Below are 20,790 nucleotides of genomic sequence, written 5' to 3' on the forward strand. Positions count from 1 at the left end.
GGTTCCGACACCGTCCACCACGCCGGCTTCCTCGCCGGCCCCGACGCCGACCCCCACGCCGGCCTCCTCGCTGGCTCCGACGCCGGCCGGCTCGCTGGCCCCCACGCCGGCCTCCTCGCCGGCTCCAACGCCACCGCCTCGCCGGTGGCTCCGACGGCGCCGTGTGGCCCAGTTACCCGGGCTCGTGCCGGCGTTCATCGTCCGAGCCTCTGGTACTCGAGCGACGAGTATGTCCTCGCAACCTCCACCGCGGAGCCGTCGCCTCTTCTTGCGTCCGCTCGCGCCGCCCTCCGTGATCCTCACTGGCTTGCGGCGATGCAGGAAGAGTTCGATGCTCTTCAACGGAACCGCACCTGGACACTGGTTCCCCGGCCTCCTCGCGCCAACATCATCACCAGCAAGTGGGTCTTTCGCCATAAGACTCGCTCGGATGGTACTCTCGAGCGCTACAAGGCTCGCTGGGTGGTCCATGGTTTCCGCCAGCGCGCTGGAGTGGACTTCACTGAGACGTTTGCCCCGGTTGTCAAACCGGGCACGATCCGCACCGTCCTCCAGCTCGTCGTCTCCCGCGGCTGGCCCGTTCACCAGATGGATGTCTCCAACGCCTTTCTCCACGGCCATCTTGAGGAGCAGGTGTATTGTGAGCAACCCACCGGTTTCGTCGACGCCTCACTTCCTGGCCATGTGTGGTTGCTGTCCCGCTCTCTTTACGGGCTCAAGCAAGCACCCCGCGCCTGGTACCAGCGGATTGTCGGGTTTCTTCAGACACTGGGCTTCAGCGTTACTCGCTCGGACGCCTCATTGTTTGTCTATCGCCACGGTGACACGACTGCATATTTGCTTCTTTACGTCGATGACATCATCCTGACGGCCTCCTCCGCAGCTCTCCTTCAGTAGATTACTCTCCGGCTGCGTGACGAGTTTGCCATTAAGGACTTGGGTGCTCTACATTATTTCCTTGGCATTGAGGTCGTTCGGCATCCGGATGGTTTCTTTCTTCATCAGCAGAAGTATGCACATGAGCTTCTTGAGCGTGCTGGCATGCTCAACTATCACCCTGTTGCTACTCCTGTTGACACGATGGCCAAGGTCTCTGCTCTTGAGGGCTCGCCTGCGTTGGATGCTCCTTTCTACCGGTCTCTCATCGGCGCTCTTCAGTACTTGACTCTAACCAGACCGGATCTTCAGTATGCTATTCAGCAGGTGTGTCTCCATATGCACGCCCCTCGTGACTCCCATTGGACTCTCGTGAAGCGGATCCTTCGTTACATCCGCGGCACGATGACCCTTGGGTTGACACTCACGGCGTCTACTTCTCTGGAGATGGTGGCCTACTCCGATGCAGACTGGGTTGGTTGCCCCGATACTCGTCGGTCCACCTCTGGCTACTGCGTCTACCTCGGTCCTTCACTCGTCTCGTGGTCGTCGAAGCGACAACCCACGGTTTCGCGCTCCAGCGCGGAGGCTGAGTACCGAGTTGTGGCCAACGCTGTTGCCGAGTGCACCTAGCTACGACAGTTACTCCAGGCGCTGCATCATGACGTCTCCCAGGCTACGGTTGTCTACTGCGACAACGTTTCTGCGGTGTACCTCTCTGCCAACCCCGTTCATCATCGCCGGACTAAACACATTGAGCTGGACATTCACTTTGTGCGCGAGCAGGTGGCTCTTGGCCGTGTTCGGGTTCTCCATGTGCCGACTGCACAACAGTTCGCCGATGTGATGACGAAGGGACTGCCGACTTCTATCTTCGAGGAGTTCCGTTCCAGTCTTTGCGTCACTGGCGCCGCTTCAACTACAGGGGGGTGTTGAGTATATTGTGTACGTGTATATTTGTGTGTAGGGCCCACCTCATGTTTCCTTGTATAGTTGAGGTTGTGGCCCACCTCTGTACTCATATATACGTGCCTGGTGCACCGATCAATACATCGAGATTGCACAACCCATAACTTGTCCTTCTACACGAATCAATGTTAGTCCAGCATTACTATCGGTACCCTCGAGTTTAGGGTTTTCGTCTCTGGCGGCGATTCCATCGCCGCCTAGAGTTTCTCTGACCTATCGCCGGCCCGCTCCTCCGTGCAACTCGTCTTGCCGCCGGGAAGCGGGGGGAGGGGACGATCTGTTTTTTGACCCGGCTAGCTGTTGACGGGATAAACCCTAGATGGCGGCCGCGGGAGGTTCTTCTTCTGCGGGGTGGTCTGGGAAGAAGATGGAGGAGATGCTGCAACACCTGGATCTTAAGGATGACGAGTTAGATGATGTGACGGTGGGGGAGGAGGAATCAAGGAAGTATGAAGCAGATGCCCAATGGTTGGCGATCGGGAAGGTAAACACGACCCGGATCTTCAGCGCACCGTTGATGTTTGAGACCATGAAATCAATCTGGGGTTTAGCACATGTTCCCAAGTACAGGGAGGTCGGGAAAGTCTGTACATCTTCCAGATGTTCTGCCTGGGAGATTGGAAGAGAGTTGTTCATGGAGGGCCATGGCTGTTCAGGGGGATGGGCATGCTAATTGAAGATTACGACGGCAAGCAAGACCCAGCATCTGTTGTCTTTGATGGTCTGTATGTCTGGGCGCAGATCCACAACATACCAGAGCTCTACCATAAATCTGAGGTAGTTGATCAGCTCGCTCGTCGGATCGGTCAGGTCAAGGAGACACAACTTTCACCGAGGCTTTTCTATGAAGGTGACTATGTTAGGATCCGTGCTAGGGTTCTGGTGAATAAACCCCTCACAAGAGTGACCCCGCTGAACGTTGTGGGAGAGGGTAGGAAATTCCTCCCTGTTAAGTATGAGAAGATACCCTATTTTTGCCAAGTTTGTGGGCTGATGGGTCATAATCACGAGGAGTGCGGTGATGGAGTCTGGGAAGAGAAAGACAAGCAATGGGGAAGCTGGATGTTGGCACAGAGACGAGAGAATGCACAGGAGCAGCCAGGAGGAGACAGGACTTCCCGAGGAGGCCGGTTTGGAGGACGTGGCAGAGGCAGGGCAGGCAGAGGCGCCCCACCGCCCCGCCAAGCTTCACTAGTTCGCAAGCAATCATCCCAGGAGGCGGGGCTGGATACAGACACTGAAGTGGAGGCCGACGAGGTCACAAGTCCGCTGAAACCAGCCGGTATAGGGGGACAGGAGTATGAGGGAGGACTCGGGGCCCGAAGAAACCTGAACTTCGCCATGCCGGGCTACGCACCGGTTCAGGAGCAGCAACCAAAGGCTGGAACAGGGGGATCTGACGCGGGTTTGACAGCGTCGGACGACACAAGTCAGACTCTGGTGGTTGTCCCACCATTACCCCCATCATATGTGTCACCCAGAGATGCCAAAAAAGCAAAGAAATCAGTCTCACCATCGAAGACGAACATGAACACATTGGCGTTATTGGCGGGCTTCGACGGGGAGCGCCGCTAGGCCCAATGAAAATACTAAGTTGGAACTGCCGCGGGATAGGCGATCCCGCGACAGTTCGAGAGCTCCGCTACCTTGTGGAGATGAGTTCGCCTTCTATTTTGTGTTTAGTAGAAACTCAGTTACAGAAAAGTCGTGTTGAAGGTCTTCGTTCTTCTTTAGGGTTTGATTTTTGTTTTGGAGTCGGAAGTAACGGCCGCAGTGGCGGTCTTTGTATCTTTTCGAAAAAGTCCTTGGATGTGGCAATAATTTTTTTTCGGAGTATCATGTAGACGCCTGGGTCACAGAACCGGGTAAAGAGCAGTGGAGGCTCTCATGTTTTTATGGCGAAGCTACCAGGAGTCTTCGGTACAAGACCTGGAATACCATGAAACGCTTGCGGGGAGAGAGCACCCTTCCATGGATGTGTATAGGTGATTTTAATGAGATCTTGAGGCCTGAGGAGCAACATGGCCCTAATGAACGTGATAGTTCACAGATTGAAGCTTTCAGAGAAGCTGTTGACGTGTGCGGTTTAGCGGATCTGGGGTACCGTGGACTGGATTGGACATGGGAGAAGAAAGTTGCAGGAGGACAATTTTGTCGTGTACGCTTAGACAGAGCTCTGGCCTCGCCTTGCTGGTCTGCCCTATTCCCTTTGCTTATTTTGAGCATCTCACCGCAGCAAAATCGGATCACTGCCCGATTCTCTTAGAGACTGAATTGATAGACACAAGCACACGTGCAAAGCAAAAACAGTTCCACTATGAATGCATGTGGGAGCGTGATACACGGTTCGGAGATGTGCTAGCTGAAGCTTGGAATTCGACGGGGAAAGCCCAAACTGTTACTGAACTATCAAACAAATTGGCCTCGGTTGCAGGCAGACTACAGAGTTGGGGACGAACTACCTTTGGTGCAGTCCGTTCTGAACTTCGCCGGCTACGTAAGCAACTTGAGGAGCTGCGCTCGCTCCCCAACCGCTTGGGGCCGTCGGCTGAGGAGGAACGGGTGGAAAAACTCATGGTCGAGTTATGCCTAAGGGAAGAGATCATGTGGCGCCAGAGAGCGCGAATTCAGTGGCTTGCAGAGGGTGATAGTAACTCCAAATTTTTCCACCGCAAAGCTAGCGCCCGCACAGCAAGAAACCGCATAACTGAGCTACAACGGCCTGATGGATCCATCTGCCAAGAGGAGCATGAGATGGCGGGGATGGCTACATCTTTCTATAGCAATCTCTACGCTTCAGAAAGTATAGTGGGAATCGAGGAGGTCCTCTCTCATATACCATCCAGGGTAGACGCAGCCATGAACGCCTCCCTCAATGCACAGTACAGCAACGCGGAGGTGAAAACGGCTTTGTTTCAGATGTTCCCGACAAAGGCCCCAGGGCCTGACGGCTTCCCTGCACACTTTTTTCAACGTCACTCGGAGTTGTGCGGTGACGAGGTTACTGCTATGGTGCTTCGCATTCTCGATGGAGAGGACTCCCCGGAGGAGATCAACAAAACGTTCATTGTCTTAATTCCCAAGATTGCTAGTCCAAAAAATTTAGCACAGTTTCGACCGACAAGCCTCTGTAATGTGATCTACAAGATTGCATCCAAGGCGTTGGCTAATCGGCTCAAGCTTATTCTCCCTGATATCATCTTCGAAGAACAGTCAGCATTCGTACCAGGACGTCTCATTACGGACAACTTCATATCTGCATACGAATGTCTCCATTACATGAAAACGAGGAAGCTGAAGGGTAACAGATTATGTGCCTTAAAACTTGATATGATGAAAGCATACGACAGGCTCGAGTGGAGTTATTTGGAAAGAGTAATGCTCAAACTTGGGATCAGCCCCCGCTTTACACAAGCAGTGATGAGGTGTCTCACATCTGTGTCATCCTCGGTCATCTTTAATGGAGAAAGGCAAGAGGAGTTCAGTCCATCCCGAGGGCTCAGGCAAGGCTGCCCTATATCTCCATATTTGTTTCTACTAGCCGCTGAAGGGCTATCTTGCCTTCTGAAATCCACATTGCCAGATGAGATTATTAATGGAATCACAGTGGCACCAGGCGCCCCTCAGGTAAATCATCTACTTTTTGCCGATGACAGCCTTTTATTCTTTAATGCTACACCTGAGATGGCAAACAGGGTTGATAGCCTCCTCCAAAGATATTATGCGGCTTCAGGGCAGCGCATCAACAAGGACAAATCTTCCATATTTTTCAGCAAGGGCTGCTCGGAAACCTTGAGACAAGAGATCAAGCAAATTCTTGAAGTCCAAAATGAGAAATTGTCTGATAAATATTTGGGTCTCCCTGGCGATGTAGGGAGAGCCAAGGAAGGATCCTTCAAGTACCTTAAAGACAGAATCTGGCAGCAAGTGCAAGGCTGGATGGAGAAGGCCCTTTCTGTTGGAGGGAAGGAGGTGCTTATCAAATCCGTTGCCCAAGCAATCCCTACGTACTCTATGGCATGCTTCAAGCTACCTCGTGGCTTGTGTCAGCACATCAATGGCATCTTGAGGAAATTTTGGTGGGGATCGAAAAATGGCGAGAGGAAGACTGCTTGGGTTTCCTGGGAAGTTATGACACAGCCGAAGTTCATGGGGGCATGGGTTTCCGTGACATTGAGCTTTTCAATCTTGCCCTGCTTGCGTGTCAAGCATGGCGCCTCCTACAGGAACCAAACTCCCTAAGTGCCCGGATTCTTAAGGCGGTGTATTACCCTACCTCTTCGATCCTTGAAGCAGAGGTGGGCAAGAACCCTTCGCAAGTCTGGCGATCTCTAGTGGAAGGCAGAGACACATTAAAACTTGGGCTTATTAAACGGATCGAATCCGGTGAGGACACCAACATCTGGTCAGATAATTGGATACCACGGGATTTCAAATTGAGACCGGTGTGCCCAAAATCGCCGAACCCACCGCAGTTGGTCTCGGAGCTTATTAATCCCATCACCTCATTGTGGGAAAATGACGTGCTAGAAGAGCACTTCTACCCAATGGACAAAGAAGCGATCCTAAACATCCCTCTCAGTTCTCGAGTACATCATGATTTTTGGTCATGGCACTATGAGCGCAAGGGCATTTTTATAGTCAGGTCTGCGTACAAGTTGCTCTCCTCTACCAAGCAGCAACGCACAGATTGGCTAGAACATAATGAAGGACACTCCCGCATGGAAACAGATTGTCGGTCTTGGTCCAAACTCTGGGGAGCAGCAGTACCTTTGAAAGTGCGTGTCTTCGCTTGGAGGTTGGCCAAGTGCTCCATCCCCACAGGAGAGGTACGTAAGCACAGAAGCATGGCTGATTCGGCAGAGTGCTCCATTTGTCACGCGGCAGTGGATACTTGGCTTCATTCTCTCTTTGATTGTCGCATGGCCCGATGTGTTTGGGCCCTCACCGATGAGGACCTTACAGAGACCATCATCTTGAACAGGATGGAAGATGCAAAACTCTGGATGCTTTGGCTTGTCGACACTTTACCCAGAGCGGACCTAGCACGAGTGTTGGTTACAATGTGGGCTATATGGTGGGCGAGACGCCGAGCTATACATGACAATCAGTTTCAGAGTCCTCTGAGCACTCACGTCTTTGTTAACAAATTCCTGGCAGAACTTGAGATGATCCCAGCAACGAAATCGCCCCGTGAGGACCTGCATGTAAAATCCAGGGACCTGCATGCGAGTGCCAGGGACTTGCATGTAACGAATGGAAGACGCGCGGACCCGTCTCCGATCGGTTGGCTGTCACCTGAGCATCATGATGTCAAGATGAACGTGGATGCAGGTTTCTCCAAGGTTGGCGACCGCGCCGCGTCAGCAGTAATCTGCAGGGATAAGGGGGGCAACTATTTAGGTGCTTCGGCCATCATCTTTGAAGGCCGCCTTGATCCAGCAACACTCGAAGCACATGCTTGCAGTGAGGCTCTCTCGCTTGCATCGGATCTGCAGGTCCAATTCGTGTGTGTGGCTTCTGACTGTCTGGAGGTAGTGATGAACATACAAGATGAAGTTCCGTGCCGCTATTATCCCATCCTGCAAGATATCAAGTACCAGAGGTCGCGCTTTCAGAATGTCTCGTTTCTTCACGAAAATAGGAAGCATAATGGGAAGGCCCATGCCTTGGCAAAGGCAGCTGCTTCTCTTAGTCCCGGGCGCCATGTGTGGCTTAGTGTTTTATCCGATATCATCTATATCCTTATGTGTTTGAACGTTTAATAAAGGATGCAGTTGCTAAAAAAAAATCAATGTAAGTCCAGCTGCCATGACCGTCCCCACCCAGCAGGCTCGCTGTTGACGGCAAAAGTGTCTAGACGGACTCTCCGAGTCTGAGCTACCAGTACCATCCATCCACGGCAAACTCACACGCATGTGAAACCAAGACGCGAATCCGCCTGCAGGGCATCGTGGAGTAGACAGAAGTACTGTACGACGTAGTACTACGAATGAAACGAGAGCCAAGAGAATCATGGATGCATGCGTCCTGATAATGCGGTCAAGCCTCTGCCCTCGCCGCCACGCCACGGAGATCCAAGTGCAGCAGGCGCGCAGCACGGGCCACGGAGATCGCGCGACGCAGGCGCACGTACGGCCGGGGCCGCTGCACTCGCGCATGCCTCGTCGTGTCACGGCCATGGACTCTGCGGCGGCAGATGCCGCGCGGGGCTTTTCACTTTCACGTGCCGTGACGCCGCGTGGCTAGCGAGTAGGCTGGGCTAGCCCGGACGATGCATGCATTGCTCCTACGGCGCCGCGCGGGAGATTCGCGCGTACTGTACAGGTGGTGGATATTATAAACGTGATTGTAAACGTCGTGGTACATTCTCAGGCTAGCCGGGCAGGCAGGTAGCAGTAGGTTGCTAGCTAGCTGAACACGGGGTTAACCTACCGTGAGCTCGTGATTGAGCAGGCTATTTTTCCTTTCTTTTCCCACAGCGGCAACGTGACAGAGGTTGGTCTACTTAGAACAAACGGATTTAGATCACCTCTCTAGGCAAAGTTCTCGTCCCCCAAGTTTCACTGGCCTGCCTCACTGCCTGTGGATTCACCCCCTTCCCCTCTGCCCGCGGTACTGACGGCTGATGGTGGGGAGCAGAATTCCGGTGCCTCGGACCAACTAGTAGCCATGTTAGGTTTTTTTACACCTCGAAAACCCTCATTCTGAACAAGTAAACAGGCGATTGGGCTTCTGCCTTCCGTTGGTGTCGCCGTCGATCTATATCATCTTTTGTGGCCTTAGGAACATGAAGGCAAGGTAGACCTCAGCCCCTGCCGGCGGAGAGGCATCGTTTTTCTTTAGTATGATTAGGATTGTATTCTACTCAAGAAGACGAGGTGGTGACGCCTCCCTGAAGGTGAAATAGGATTCTCCCCGCCTAACCCTCGTCTCGGCGATGCGTCTAGCGCCGTCGCAAGGCTTGTGGAGGTGTGTCTACGGCGAATCTCGTGGGATTCAGTCGGTGTTTGTCTTCCATGGTTCCTATTGGATCCGGTCTTCGTTTGTCTGTGTCTGTGTGTCTAATTTTATCCATCAATCTACACTTCTCTTCAACAGGGACTATTCTTCTTCTAGTGCACTGGTCTGTGGGGCCTTAACATGACTACTTCCTGACTATCTACTACAATAAGGTTTACCCTGCTCCGGTGAGGGAAGGGCGATGACGGCAATGCACGTTCGACTCGCTCTAGTGCCTGTAATCATCACTAGATAATCTTTGTTACTTCTGATGTTCTTTGTATACTTCCTTGACATTTGATAAAGCGATCGGGTAGATAGCAGCGCTTCAACTTTGAGTTGGTCTTCCGGATTTCGATCCTCCTCGAATTCGTTCGTCGGGCCAAAATTGATGGAGCTCCGGTGTGGATTCCTGCCATCTTCTTAGGACGACGTGGTTAGGGTTATTTTTGTTGTACGTGTGCGATGCCGAGATCTTGTACCGGACACTTCAGATCGATTCAAGAGTTCAATGATGACGACTACGACTCCAGGATGTTGGTCCCTACGGGCACGTGCACGAAGACTACCTGTTTGGCATCGACAAGGTCAGTACGGATCCGGCATTGGAGCAGCGACAACGGAGCGTTGGCGGCTTGTTCATACAGTGGTAGTGGTCGTACACTGGTCTAGAGCCCTCAGTGTGATTTTAATTATGTTTTGGGGTGATTTGGACTTTCGGCAATTTTTTATAATAGACATGTGTTTTTCTGAAGAAAAAAAACTAGCTAAGCACATAATTCCTTCATACCACAATATAAGATGTTTTTATAAGCTAACATAGCTTAAAAAATGTCTTATATTACGGGGCGGTGGTAGTATCATTGAATTGGGTGCATTGCATATAGTTCCATTTATTAGGTGTCAAGAGAGGGGCTAGCTAAACCGTCGGCAAAAGAGCAGCTGGAGTAATCAATTTGGTTTGGGACAGCATTGCGTGATTGAAATTGAAAAACAGCGTGATTCGGACTGCGTTGGAACTGGATCGTAGCTTCACGTAGCAGGTGTTGAGGTGCCAAATCGTTCTCGCCGAAACGTATCTTGCACCTATTTTCTGGTCAACACTGCCCATCTTCGCTAATTCATTATCTGATAAGACCTCACCCCACCTATTTCACTTCCTGTCTATTCTCAATAAACGCAAAAAGAATGTTTTGTGTGTGTGTGTGGATATTTGGCCCCTTTCCAACCCAGTTCTTACACTATTAAAAGAAGAGGCAGTACCAAAATACAGTGACGTGACAACGTCTAAGGCAAACACATAGATAAAGCTGCCAAAATGGCACCGTCAAGTCTCCAATGCAGCTTTGATGTTTAAGTACACACCCTTTTTTTTTCTAACTTGAACTACTTTATTTTTTACCTGAACTTGAACTACTTTATTTTTTACCTGAACTTGAACTACTTGAGATGTCCGAAGAAAAGATGCCAGTGGCTTCACGGTCCAGGCCAGATCAAGCATCGTAAGATAGCCGCATCCCTCCGTGTGGTAGGATGGCGTAGCCAACACATGCAAAGTGTCATTGCCAATTAACCCTAACCCTAGCTAAGTGCTAGCGACCAGACATGATTCTCGGAGAATACATGACAAATGTGTTGCAAGAGCTACCCCTACCATTATTCCCGTGCGTGTTGCGATGTCTAGATCAATCATCATTTGGTAGGGGATGCTGTAGCTCCAAAGTAGTTGTCATTTCCCGCGTATTCTTCCCATATCTTCTGTTTCCCGCCAGGCCCACGGGATTTTTCGACGGTGCTGCTCTCTCTAGTCTCTAGCTACAAAGTAGGCATCATGAAGTCGCCGGCCTGATTTCTGATGATTGTTTCATTAGTTTAAGCAACACATGCGTCCCTCCAAACCACTGGTCTAATCCCCTGCCTGCTCTGTACGGGAAACTGTTAGCAATATAGGAGTAGATCTTTTATTTATCAGTCATGTGGCCTACTCCTCGGTCCCTGTGAAATTACCGCGTCATAATGCAGGGAAATATAAGTGGTGCCCGTGGCTTGGAAGCTCTCCGGGACGTCGACATGACACACAACTGGAGATAAAAGAAAATTGTTGTGGGTGCAGCAGGAGCAGCTGGTATTGCACTGTGCCCGGGCACTGACAGCACACCATAATAAAAACATTTCCAAGCAAACTCAGTAAACAATTCTTCCCCTTGCAGAACCCCTTTAAAATAAAAATCCATCTGTGCAGAACCGAGAGGAAGATTCACCGGCGACCGGGCGATGGTGACGCGGACCGACATGTCACCCACGCAGTTTTTCGCCGGGCTTGGCAGCGGTAGTTCGTTTTTTCTGGTGGAAGCAACAAAAATCCACCAGCCAGAGCAGCCAGGCCACCGGGCAGGAGTGATAAACAAACAAACAGATGCAGATTACAGGTTACAGATCGATGGATCGGCCCAAGAGGCGGTCACATGGCGGCTCATGTGCGCATCTGCCCAGCACATATGGGGTTCACTTCACCAGAAAAACGCACTGGTAGTGGGACTGAGATTTGGAGGAGTCGCTGCTCTGCCATTGGCCGCTGCGTGCATTTTTCCTTTGCTCTGATGTGAAGATAAGTTTGAGCAGCCGGTATAATGCTGGTTGACAGATCACAGATTGGATGAACAGAAGGGGGCAGCGGCTTAGGGACAAGATTGTTTTATTACTGCTAGTGTACTGTGGGTTGTGGATAAAGATAGGAATTGATCGTCACATGCTCCTGGATCTCGATGCGCCGTGGTTACGTCAGCCGTGTCATCTACATGGGGTCAATACAAATGCTATAGGGTTGCCGCACCATGGGCGGTGAAATATTTTACTGCTTGCTGCTGTACTATTGTGTTCTTCTGCCACTCTTCCCAAGCTGTTAGTAACGTAGCAAAGTTAATTTAACAGACTGTTGACGGGTGGTCGGATGAATATTAAGGTGCCGCGAACGGTGATCAGACAGACGCACTAGCAAAGTAATTTCTCAAATGGTAATTTACTATGAAAGTTTTCACGCACTGGTAGTGCCATCCTGCAAACTGTATTGGCTGGTGGTGTACGTGCACGTAAGAGCAACTCTAGCAGACTCTGCAAAACGCCTGGCCCGCAAAAATTCCGGCGAGTATGTGGGCTCGGTCCATTTTTCTGGTCAAAACAGAGCCTGCATACTCGTCCGGCCTGCAAAAAATTTTGCCGCAGCCCGCAAACCGCACGCCCCGAGCAGTATAACTGCGGTTCCGCGACCCTTTTGCGGGTCCAAACTCTATCCCCCGCCAACGCGAGCCACCCGATTTCCCCTTTCCCCTTTACACATTTCTCGCCGCCGGCGACGACCCGCCCCCCCTCCAGCCGCCATGTGGGGCCGAATGTGGAGCTCCGGACGCGGCTCCGGCAGCAGATCCGGCCGTGAGAGGGACCCGAAACGAGAGCGACATGTCCGGTCGGACGGCGCGAGGAAGCGCGGCGCCCGGAAGTGGACCAACCACGGGATGTCGCCGCCGGCGAGCTTCAACCGCCGCGAGACGGAGGAGTACGACCGCCGGCGCGCGTCCTTCTCCTCCGCGAGGTCTTCCTACGCCGGATCCTCCTCGTCCTCCGGCGCGGGCTTTCTCCCCGTGAAGAGGAGTGGTCGGACGACGAGGAGGAGCCGGGGGAGCCTGCGCCGTTCGCCTTCGTCCCGGTGAAGGAGGAGCCCGAGGAGCCCGCTCTGCTCGGCCGCCGCGGAGTCATCGAGCCCGAGGACTACGTCGCGGACTTCGACGCCGTTGCTGCCGCCATCGCCGAGCGGAGCGTGCGCGAGGAGGCGGAGCGCCGGCGCCACGCCGCAGAGCTCGAAGCCCTCGAGTGGCGGCAGGCGGTCGCCGACAACGTCGCCGCCAACGAGAAGGCTGAGGAGTGGCGCCGCATCCGCGCGGAGTAGGCGGCGAAGTACGTCGATTTGTGCAGCTCCGGCGAGGAGGATTGAGCGTCGTTCGGCCTCCACGCGTCGTCCATTTTGCCGCGACCTCGTCGCCGTCAGATCCGACCCCCTCTACTACTAGTTAACGTAGCATTTAGTATGATCTATGCTTAATTTGTTGATCATGTAGTATGCATGAACTCTCTAGTATGTGATGTGATGAATTATGTTTGTGCAATTTCTCCTGTGAACGTGTTTCTTCAAATGATGCAGGTTTAGATACGGTATCTGATCGGCCGCGCATGTTTTCGACCCGCAAACGCGATCTTCGTGAAACCGCAAACGCGTTTTGGGGGTCGAATTTTTGCGGATTCTGCTAGAGTTGCTCTAATATAGGGCAGGCTCATACAGTCATACTACCAGGAAAATCCCAGTACACGCCGTGCGATTTTTTTTACAAATGGAACACCTGCAATAAATCTATCTGGGTGCATGTCATTCCATCAAATTCAGGATGTTGCAAGCCTCGCAGTTCGTTGCTGCGCGGGTGGAATTTTGAAGATGCAACACCAAAAACAAAATCCAAATATATCAGAAAAAAGAATGTGACAACATGCTTAAACGGCAAAAAAGGCGATACATCATTGTTGCGACACGCATGAAAGAAACTACACATGCATCCCAAACTATCTCCTATCTACCTCTGAGGCACTGGACGACATCGGCGATGACTCTATGTCATAGCAACAACAATAAACTGCCACGCAATCTATGCCGCCAAAGGGCAGTGCGGATTCAGGAGGATGAAGGAAACCAAATGAGTCAAACAATACTTGTAAGAAGAGAGTCCAAGCTACAAAGGTACACTTCTTTCTTTGGAAATACAAAAGCCGCCAACAAGACATGCATGCACATATAAGATGAGAGGGCAAGCAGCTGCCTAGAGGTAGAGTGTTGAGGAAAAAGCAAGGTGGAAATCGCCGGAAAAGATTGTGGGAGGGGTGAATCATGAAGACTCGAAGGCAGACAAGTAGAAATACACCAGCTATCGGTTGATCATGGTGACTTCGAGGGCGTGCGGGTAGAAACACACCAGTGGCGCCTTCATTATACACATTGCCTCCGTTCGCCGATATGTTGTACAATTACACCACCTTGGTATTTCCCCAGATAGCCTATATGTCCTACACTTGCTTGTTTTAGATAAAAGAAATATGTTACTCTAGTTTCTTCTTCTTCTTCTAAGAATAGCAACTTGTAACGAAATAAGTGGTCTCCTATGCACAAAAACCCATCACTTGTTGGCAGCACCAGAGACACCAACCAAAGCTTGGATGATCCATCTAGAGCCAAGAAAACACCACCTAGCACCACAAGATGCAAAGATACAAAAAAAAACATCACCATTTTTTTCAAATCAAAAGATAATAAAAGGAAAAAAATCCCAAAGAAGACATAAATGAATGCGCAGTCCACACCAAGATCTCTCCACCCTCTCCATCTCCCCTTTTCTCACCCGCCACCTCCTCGCTATTAGTACCCGCGACGCCACCTCTCCCCTCCCAACCCAACCCCTCGCCGCCACCACCCTCCGTCTCCGCCGAGTCCACCGGCTCGGCTCCCTCCCACCCGCCGCTCCTCCCCCTCCTCATCTTCCCCCCTCCTTGTGCAGGCGCGGACGCGAAGCTACAGTGGGCAGGCGAGGCCGCGAGCCATGGGGCCGGCGCCGAGGGCGGGGGGCGAGCCAATGAAGCAGCGGGTGAACCGCTGCCTGCACCGCCTGTCCGACCGGGACACGGAGGCCATGGCCGCCAACGAGCTGGACGCGATCGCGCGCGGGCTGGACGCCGACGAGCTCCCCGTCTTCCTCGCCGCCGTCTCCGACACCCGGGCCACGGACAAGGCGCCGCTGCGGCGCCACTCGCTGCGCCTGCTGGCGCTCCTCGTCGCCGCGCACCCGCGCGACGCCGTGGCGCCGCTCGTGCCCAGGCTCGTCGCCGCCGCGCTGCGCCGGGTGCGCGACCCGGACTCCTCCGTGCGCGCCGCGCTCGTCGACGCCGCGCGCGCCATCGCCGGCGCCGCCGCGCCCCCCGCGGCCCCCGCGGCGCTCAGCCCGCTCGCCGACGCCGTGCTCCACGAGCAGGACCAGTGCGCGCAGCTCGCTGCCGCGCTCGCGGCGGCGGCCGCCGTCGAGGCATCCGCCCCCACCGCCGACCTCGCCGACTACCTCCTCGCGCTCCTCCCGCGCCTCCTCAAGCTCCTCCGCAGCGCCGCCTTCAAGGCCAAGCCGGCGCTCATCTCCCTCATCGGCGCCGCCTCGGCGGCCACCGACGGCGAGGGCGCCGCCACCGCGGTGCCGTGTCTCCGCGACGCGCTCGCCGGGGATGACTGGGCCGCCAGGAAGGCCGCCGCCGAGGCGCTCGCGCTGCTGGCCCTGGAGCACGGCGACGACCTTGCCGCCCACAAGCCCTCCTGCATTGCCGTCTTCGAGGCCAAGAGATTCGACAAGGTCGGCCCCTCGTATAACACCGTCGAGATCTTCTGCTCGTGGATCTGCTTCTTCCTTGTTGACATTTCTATGTTTTTCTTGACAATGCAGGTGAAGATTGTGCGGGAGTCCATGAACCGAATGATCGAGGCGTGGAGAGAGATCCCGGATGCGGAGGAGGATGTGTGCTCCTCCGGCGCGTCGCCGGCCCAGACCAGATCTCCTTCTCTAGCAGGTGATGTGCCTTTTCTTGGCCTGCAGTGTAGTCTCTAGTGTTCTTTTCAAAATTTGAGTAAATTGTTCTCTATTGTTTGGACTTTGGACTAGTATATTAATATGAACTTGCCTGGTAAAAAGACACAAGTGGAGTGGGTTTTGGTGAGACACCAGGCAGGAGAACTGTTCTTTCCTGGTACTATATGACAAGAGGAAATTCAAAAATGTTCCATTTAAATATATGTATGCATTGTACTATTACATATGCATACTCCAATTGGGTTTCCTGGCATATGAGTTTTGACACTATTTTGTTTTGTAATCAAACAGATAGTGCAAGTGACGGTCGATACCCGGCTGATTCCCTAGGCTCCAATTCCGTCCAGTCAGTTACAAAGAGGAACATGCTGCCGGCAAGCAGGTCACCGCCGTCAGTCAGTAACCGAAGGACCAGTCCTTCCATCAGAAGCAAGAAGAGCTCGCCGCCTTCACGCGGCTGCGGCGGCGGCGTGGACCAAGCCAAGAAATGTGACTATAAGGTCGACGTTGCCGTTGCAGCAGACGCCACCCCGATCAGGACGGTGACCGGGGAGAAGCTTCTGAAAGAGGGCAATGTTAGAGCAAGGCTTGAAGCACGGAAGATGCTGTTCCAGAAGAGTGGTGAGAAAGGGTACAATAAGGTGGCCGGGCGCAAGTCGGGGTCTAGAGTTGTTCCGTTTAACGGGGATGGTGACTCGGAAGAGAGCACCGAGGTTGAGGATGATGGGCCGGAGGAGGTTCAGTCAGACCACTCCTCTGAGGAGCTTCAGTTGGTTCACAAAGATGAAGACCTGTCCAAGATCAGGATGCAGCTTGTTCAGATAGAGAATCAGCAGACAAACTTGCTCGACCTCCTCCAGGTAAATTTCTCCTTCTGTTCCATGATCATTCGTGATCAAGAATTCATATAGAGTAGCTTAATTTTATATCGCTCAGGTTTGTAATCTTTTGTATATCTATAATAGTTAGTTCTTTTTTTTCGAGGACTAATAGTTAGTTCTCACAAACATATTTCTCTGATTAAAAAAAATTCTCTCAATATGCAAGCAATCACATTGGAGATTTTTTAAAGGTTATTACTTGTTTAGATCGCTATTTTTCACGGATTCGAGCTTCGTCATGCAAGCAGTACTGTAAACTCTTCAACACATCGTTGTGCTGTAACATACATTGATATAATCCTGGCCTTTCTAGTTGCGGTTTGCATTCGGATATGCTTCTGTTGAATGACTAAATGCTGGAGAGCGGAGCTTAAAAAAACATTTTACAACTATACAGCAGTAATTGTTTCTATGATATCTCTTTAGAACCCGATGAAACTTTTAATTGTTTGGATTTGTGCAACTGCCTCACTACTGGACTAGAAGGATGCATCTCCGGTGTCTGCATTGGATAAACTCGAGAATTAGGCCTTAACTTGATAAAGAAAATGAAAGTAAATAAATGTAAATGTAGTTAGATGTACCATCTTAGCCCACTAAATTTCTTCATTAGTTGTTGAAGGGCATCACAGTTAACAGAGGATGGGATGGGAGTTTGAATCTTGAATTTCACATCAAACTCAAGACACATTTGATGGTAATTGTACATGTGCAAATGAGAAAATCATTAGTACAAAAAGAAGAGTTGATTGTATACTTCTGAACAACATAAACATTGGGGGAACTCATGCATTCCCGGGTTTTCAACATTTGGTCCTGGTGCGTGGCATTGACCAATGATTATTGGTACGAACCATGCATCCATTCAATGTGTCTTGATGGCACTAACCCAATGACACATCAAAATGAGCAGTGGCATGGTATGGGGACAACCTGGACAGACAGGTACATGCCATTTAGTGGCCATATGACAATGTCTTAATCAGCAGCTGTTGAAACTTACGGTCTTATGTTATTTTTCATATAACCCACTAATACTCCCTCCGTAAACAATAGTGACCTAAAACGTCTTACATTTGTTTACAGTGGGGGTAGTTTTTTGTACTTTGTTCCTGCATTTGCAGTCACCATCCAATGTTATAGTCACAGTTCACATAGTATAGAGCAGCATGTTTTTTTCTTTTGCTGCCGATTTATATCCATCATTTTGCAAATGTACACCGTGTCCATGCTTGCTGAAAAATTATCCAATATTTATTTCTCTCTTGTCTTTGTTCATCAGAAATTTATGGGGAGCTCCCAGAATGGGATACGTTCGTTGGAGACAAGGGTGAACGGTCTGGAAATGGCACTGGACGAGATCTCGCGTGATCTGGCCGCCTCTTCAGGAAGGATGCCAAGCAGCGAACCTGACATGAACTGCTGCATCCCGAGCCCAAAATTCTGGAGAAAAAATGAAGGCGGTAGATACACTTCAAGGTACCCCGTCTCCGACCTAGCAAACCACTCCGAGGAGAGCAGAGCTTCTTCTAAGTGGGAGAGGCAGAAGTTTGGAGTTCAGGGTGGGTTTGTGACCAACCCATTAGCAGAGCCAAACACTTCATACGTAAGGAGCACGTTGGTTGCTCAGGAAGGCAGGAGGCAGAATTCAGCCCAATACAAGGCGAGGTAGGTAAGTCGATCGACGCGAATTCACCTCACTCTTTGCAAGTCCACACGAGTAGATACGGTTGGTTGGCCAACCAGATGTGCCGATGACACCTTGAAACCTGACTTTAGCATATCAGAGTAGTCAAAATTCATGGTGCCATACCCACATCATGCAATGCATCTTCACAGAATTTCCAAATTCATGGTACCATACCCACATCATGCAATGCATCTTCACAGAATTCCCTTTCAATTATGGCGACGCTTCCTTTTCGCGCCGGCCCCACATTTATTATCGAATTTCTGGTTATAACGCTATCCTTTCTTATCCAGCCACCTGGCAATTGATGTATTTCCATGGTTTCCATTTTACGCAGGACGCGTTAGGCGCGACAAAAATGCTCCATCTGAAGCCTGAACCACCTGCATCTACAAGGCGGGCGAAGCATCTGAAACAATGTCACTTCATCACATTCTAGGAGGCCTTTTCTTGTTTTCTCCAGAATTCAAAGCTGAGTTTGTACATGAATTTATGGAGTTTTCTTTTGCGAGTTGGTTCGATGATTCAGATTTCTGCAGAACAGAGCCCCTGGGCTCTAAAGCATGAAGATCCCCACAGCCCCACCGCCAGGTGGGCGCCGTTTGTATTATACCTCCGGCCCTGAGACGGCCCCTGCAGGTCTTGAGCTATGCATGTATCTTGCACTGTCTATGTACATAGTTTGGATACGGCAGTTTCTATCTTCGCGAGATGTGCATTGAACAAATGTTCTTGAGTATGCTCTCGCTGAGATCATGAAAGCAAAAGATCCAACAGTGCTGTCCCTTCGCCTGTGCTTCTTTCTTTTTCCTTTACTAGTAAGCATGCACATGCAACGCACGTCTCGACTTATGATCATTATGTGAAAAGATATTTGCATCTTCACCTGCCCCAACAATAGTCAACATCAGTTTATTCAGTGACCATGAGCTGATGTATTTTGACAAAAAACATAGAAGAAAATTTAATGGAATTGTATATATTTTATATACAACATGGGCAGGTTTACTGAACACTGTTAAGAAAAAACTTGCTGCCAACTAAGATTGTTCAGACACAAGAGCAGAACATCTAGTCTTCGCCTTCGACGGCAACACACCTTTGAGAATGGGTCGAAAAAGGGGCAGAAACAAAACATTAAATCAAAAAAATACATATGTTGATCCTTGTAACCATAATAATTCAACAAAAGTAGAACCAGCTACATCTGCTTTGTTTATGATATGGAACCTAATCAGTTTGAAGGTTTGATCATACGCAAAGCAAGCTGTTTGCCAGTTAAAAAAGATGAAATAAAATAAAGTTTCAGCAGGCTCTCTCACCTGCTGATGAAATACATTGAACAGAAAACAGTGACATAAAAGTTCTTGCGACATTATGCTTCTTGGCATCATCAGAGTACTTGTTCTTTGTGACACAATAGCAGTACCATCAGATGAAATAGTTACCGTTAGTAAACATATACATGGGTTATTATGAATACAAAGTTCAAAACTTCCACCAACCGAAGCGGTGTGCTCAACTACATTTGATGTTGTGTTTTGAAAAGCAATCATGTAATTCATGGCTCTATCCTTACTTAAAAGTAATCTTAGTTTTCTGGCCAGTTTACCTCAAACTATGCTTGTATTTCTTTGAACCACTCATATGGGACATGCATTATATTCTATGCACACAAAAAAGTGCAGACACAATGCAGCATTGTCCTCAAAAAAGTACTCCCTCCGTCCGTAAATACTTGTCGGAGAAATGGATGTACCTAGATGTATTCTAGTTCTAGATACATCCATTTTTATCCATTTTAGCGACAAGTAATTCCGGACGGAGGGAGTACATGGTTAGAGAACTGAATTTGTACCTTGCTGCATATTGAAGTACAGTTTGGATCATTTTCACTGGGTCAATGATAACATCCTTGATCATATCAACATACTTCTCTACAGTAACCAAAATGCAAGAGTTAAGTACGGAACCTCTAAAGATTATTAAGCTATTGGAGAAATATGAAACAAGACATTTGTACTGCACTTCAAAATGAACAGCCAAAACACGGTTAAAATGCAGAGACCTATTGTTGCATCTAGCCCAAACTAAGATTGTCTTGTGCCAACCTTCCCAGTAAATACGGTGATCAGGGGAGCCCGCAGAAAATCAGGAACAATTAATTTATGAATTAATAGGCTTGAGACATTAATGGGAGAGCACATATAACATATAATCAGGCTGCAAACAAAGTTATAAGAAAGAAGTGGAGAAATATCTTTAAGATGCTAAAGGAAAATCTGATTATGTAGAACAGAGAATACACAATAGGAAATGATCACAGTTCACTCTCCTGCAATGTAACAACAGTGCATACACATATATTCCTCCCAAGTCACAGTACCTTAATTTCAGAAACTAATGACCAGTCCAAAAAGACATACGTACAAATTATTAGAAAGTCATCACCAGACTGGCAATCAGATAGAAGGGAGAAATGAATTGGTCATGCAGCAGGCCCTCATATGGAGAAAAGAATATACAACACAGTTGGATATGATTATGCTGAATAGAAAACATAAATGGGAGGTACTGCTATCAAGAATCATTCTGTGGCGAAGATAGTTTGAAAAAAGTGATGACCAAGGAAGATAAAGTACCCATCACTGTACCTTCCTGATTCCCTATGACGAGCGTTACATCATACTCCTCTGTCGAGCTGCTC

At 50.1% G+C, this 20,790-nt stretch overlaps 1 protein-coding gene and 1 pseudogene across 2 annotated transcripts; both read left to right on the forward strand.

Moving 5' to 3' along the window:
- The first annotated feature begins 12,224 nt into the window (after nt 1-12,224).
- On the forward strand, nt 12,225-12,835 carry LOC147958854 (uncharacterized; annotated as a pseudogene).
- A 1,459-nt stretch (nt 12,836-14,294) lies between these two features.
- LOC125522394 (TORTIFOLIA1-like protein 3) lies at nt 14,295-18,883 on the forward strand. 2 transcript variants are annotated; one of them, XM_048687454.2, is made up of 5 exons: nt 14,295-15,278; nt 15,369-15,492; nt 15,804-16,372; nt 17,676-18,061; nt 18,421-18,883. In XM_048687454.2, the coding sequence occupies exons 1-5, from the start codon at nt 14,484-14,486 to the stop codon at nt 18,428-18,430; spliced, it is 1,884 nt and encodes a 627-aa protein (XP_048543411.2). In that variant the 5' UTR covers nt 14,295-14,483; the 3' UTR covers nt 18,431-18,883. The 2 variants fall into 2 exon arrangements, with proteins under 2 accessions (XP_048543411.2, XP_048543412.2); XM_048687455.2 differs by having other exon boundaries at nt 14,298-15,278; nt 17,676-18,065.
- The last annotated feature ends 1,907 nt before the right edge of the window (nt 18,884-20,790 follow it).

Source organism: Triticum urartu, chromosome 7A (assembly GCF_056163025.1).
Source record: "Triticum urartu cultivar PI428250 chromosome 7A, HENAU_Tu73, whole genome shotgun sequence".
NCBI classification, from domain to species: Eukaryota; Viridiplantae; Streptophyta; class Magnoliopsida; order Poales; family Poaceae; genus Triticum; species Triticum urartu.

Excerpts from the sequence above, each read along its gene's own strand:
- LOC125522394 (XM_048687454.2), top strand. The coding sequence starts at position 14,484 with ATGGGGCCGGCGCCGAGGGCGGGGGGCGAGCCAATGAAGCAGCGGGTG. Across the intron at positions 15,279-15,368 it reads AGGCCAAGAGATTCGACAAG|GTGAAGATTGTGCGGGAGTC; the intron begins GTCGGCCCCTCG and ends TTGACAATGCAG. Across the intron at positions 16,373-17,675 it reads ACTTGCTCGACCTCCTCCAG|AAATTTATGGGGAGCTCCCA; the intron begins GTAAATTTCTCC and ends TTTGTTCATCAG.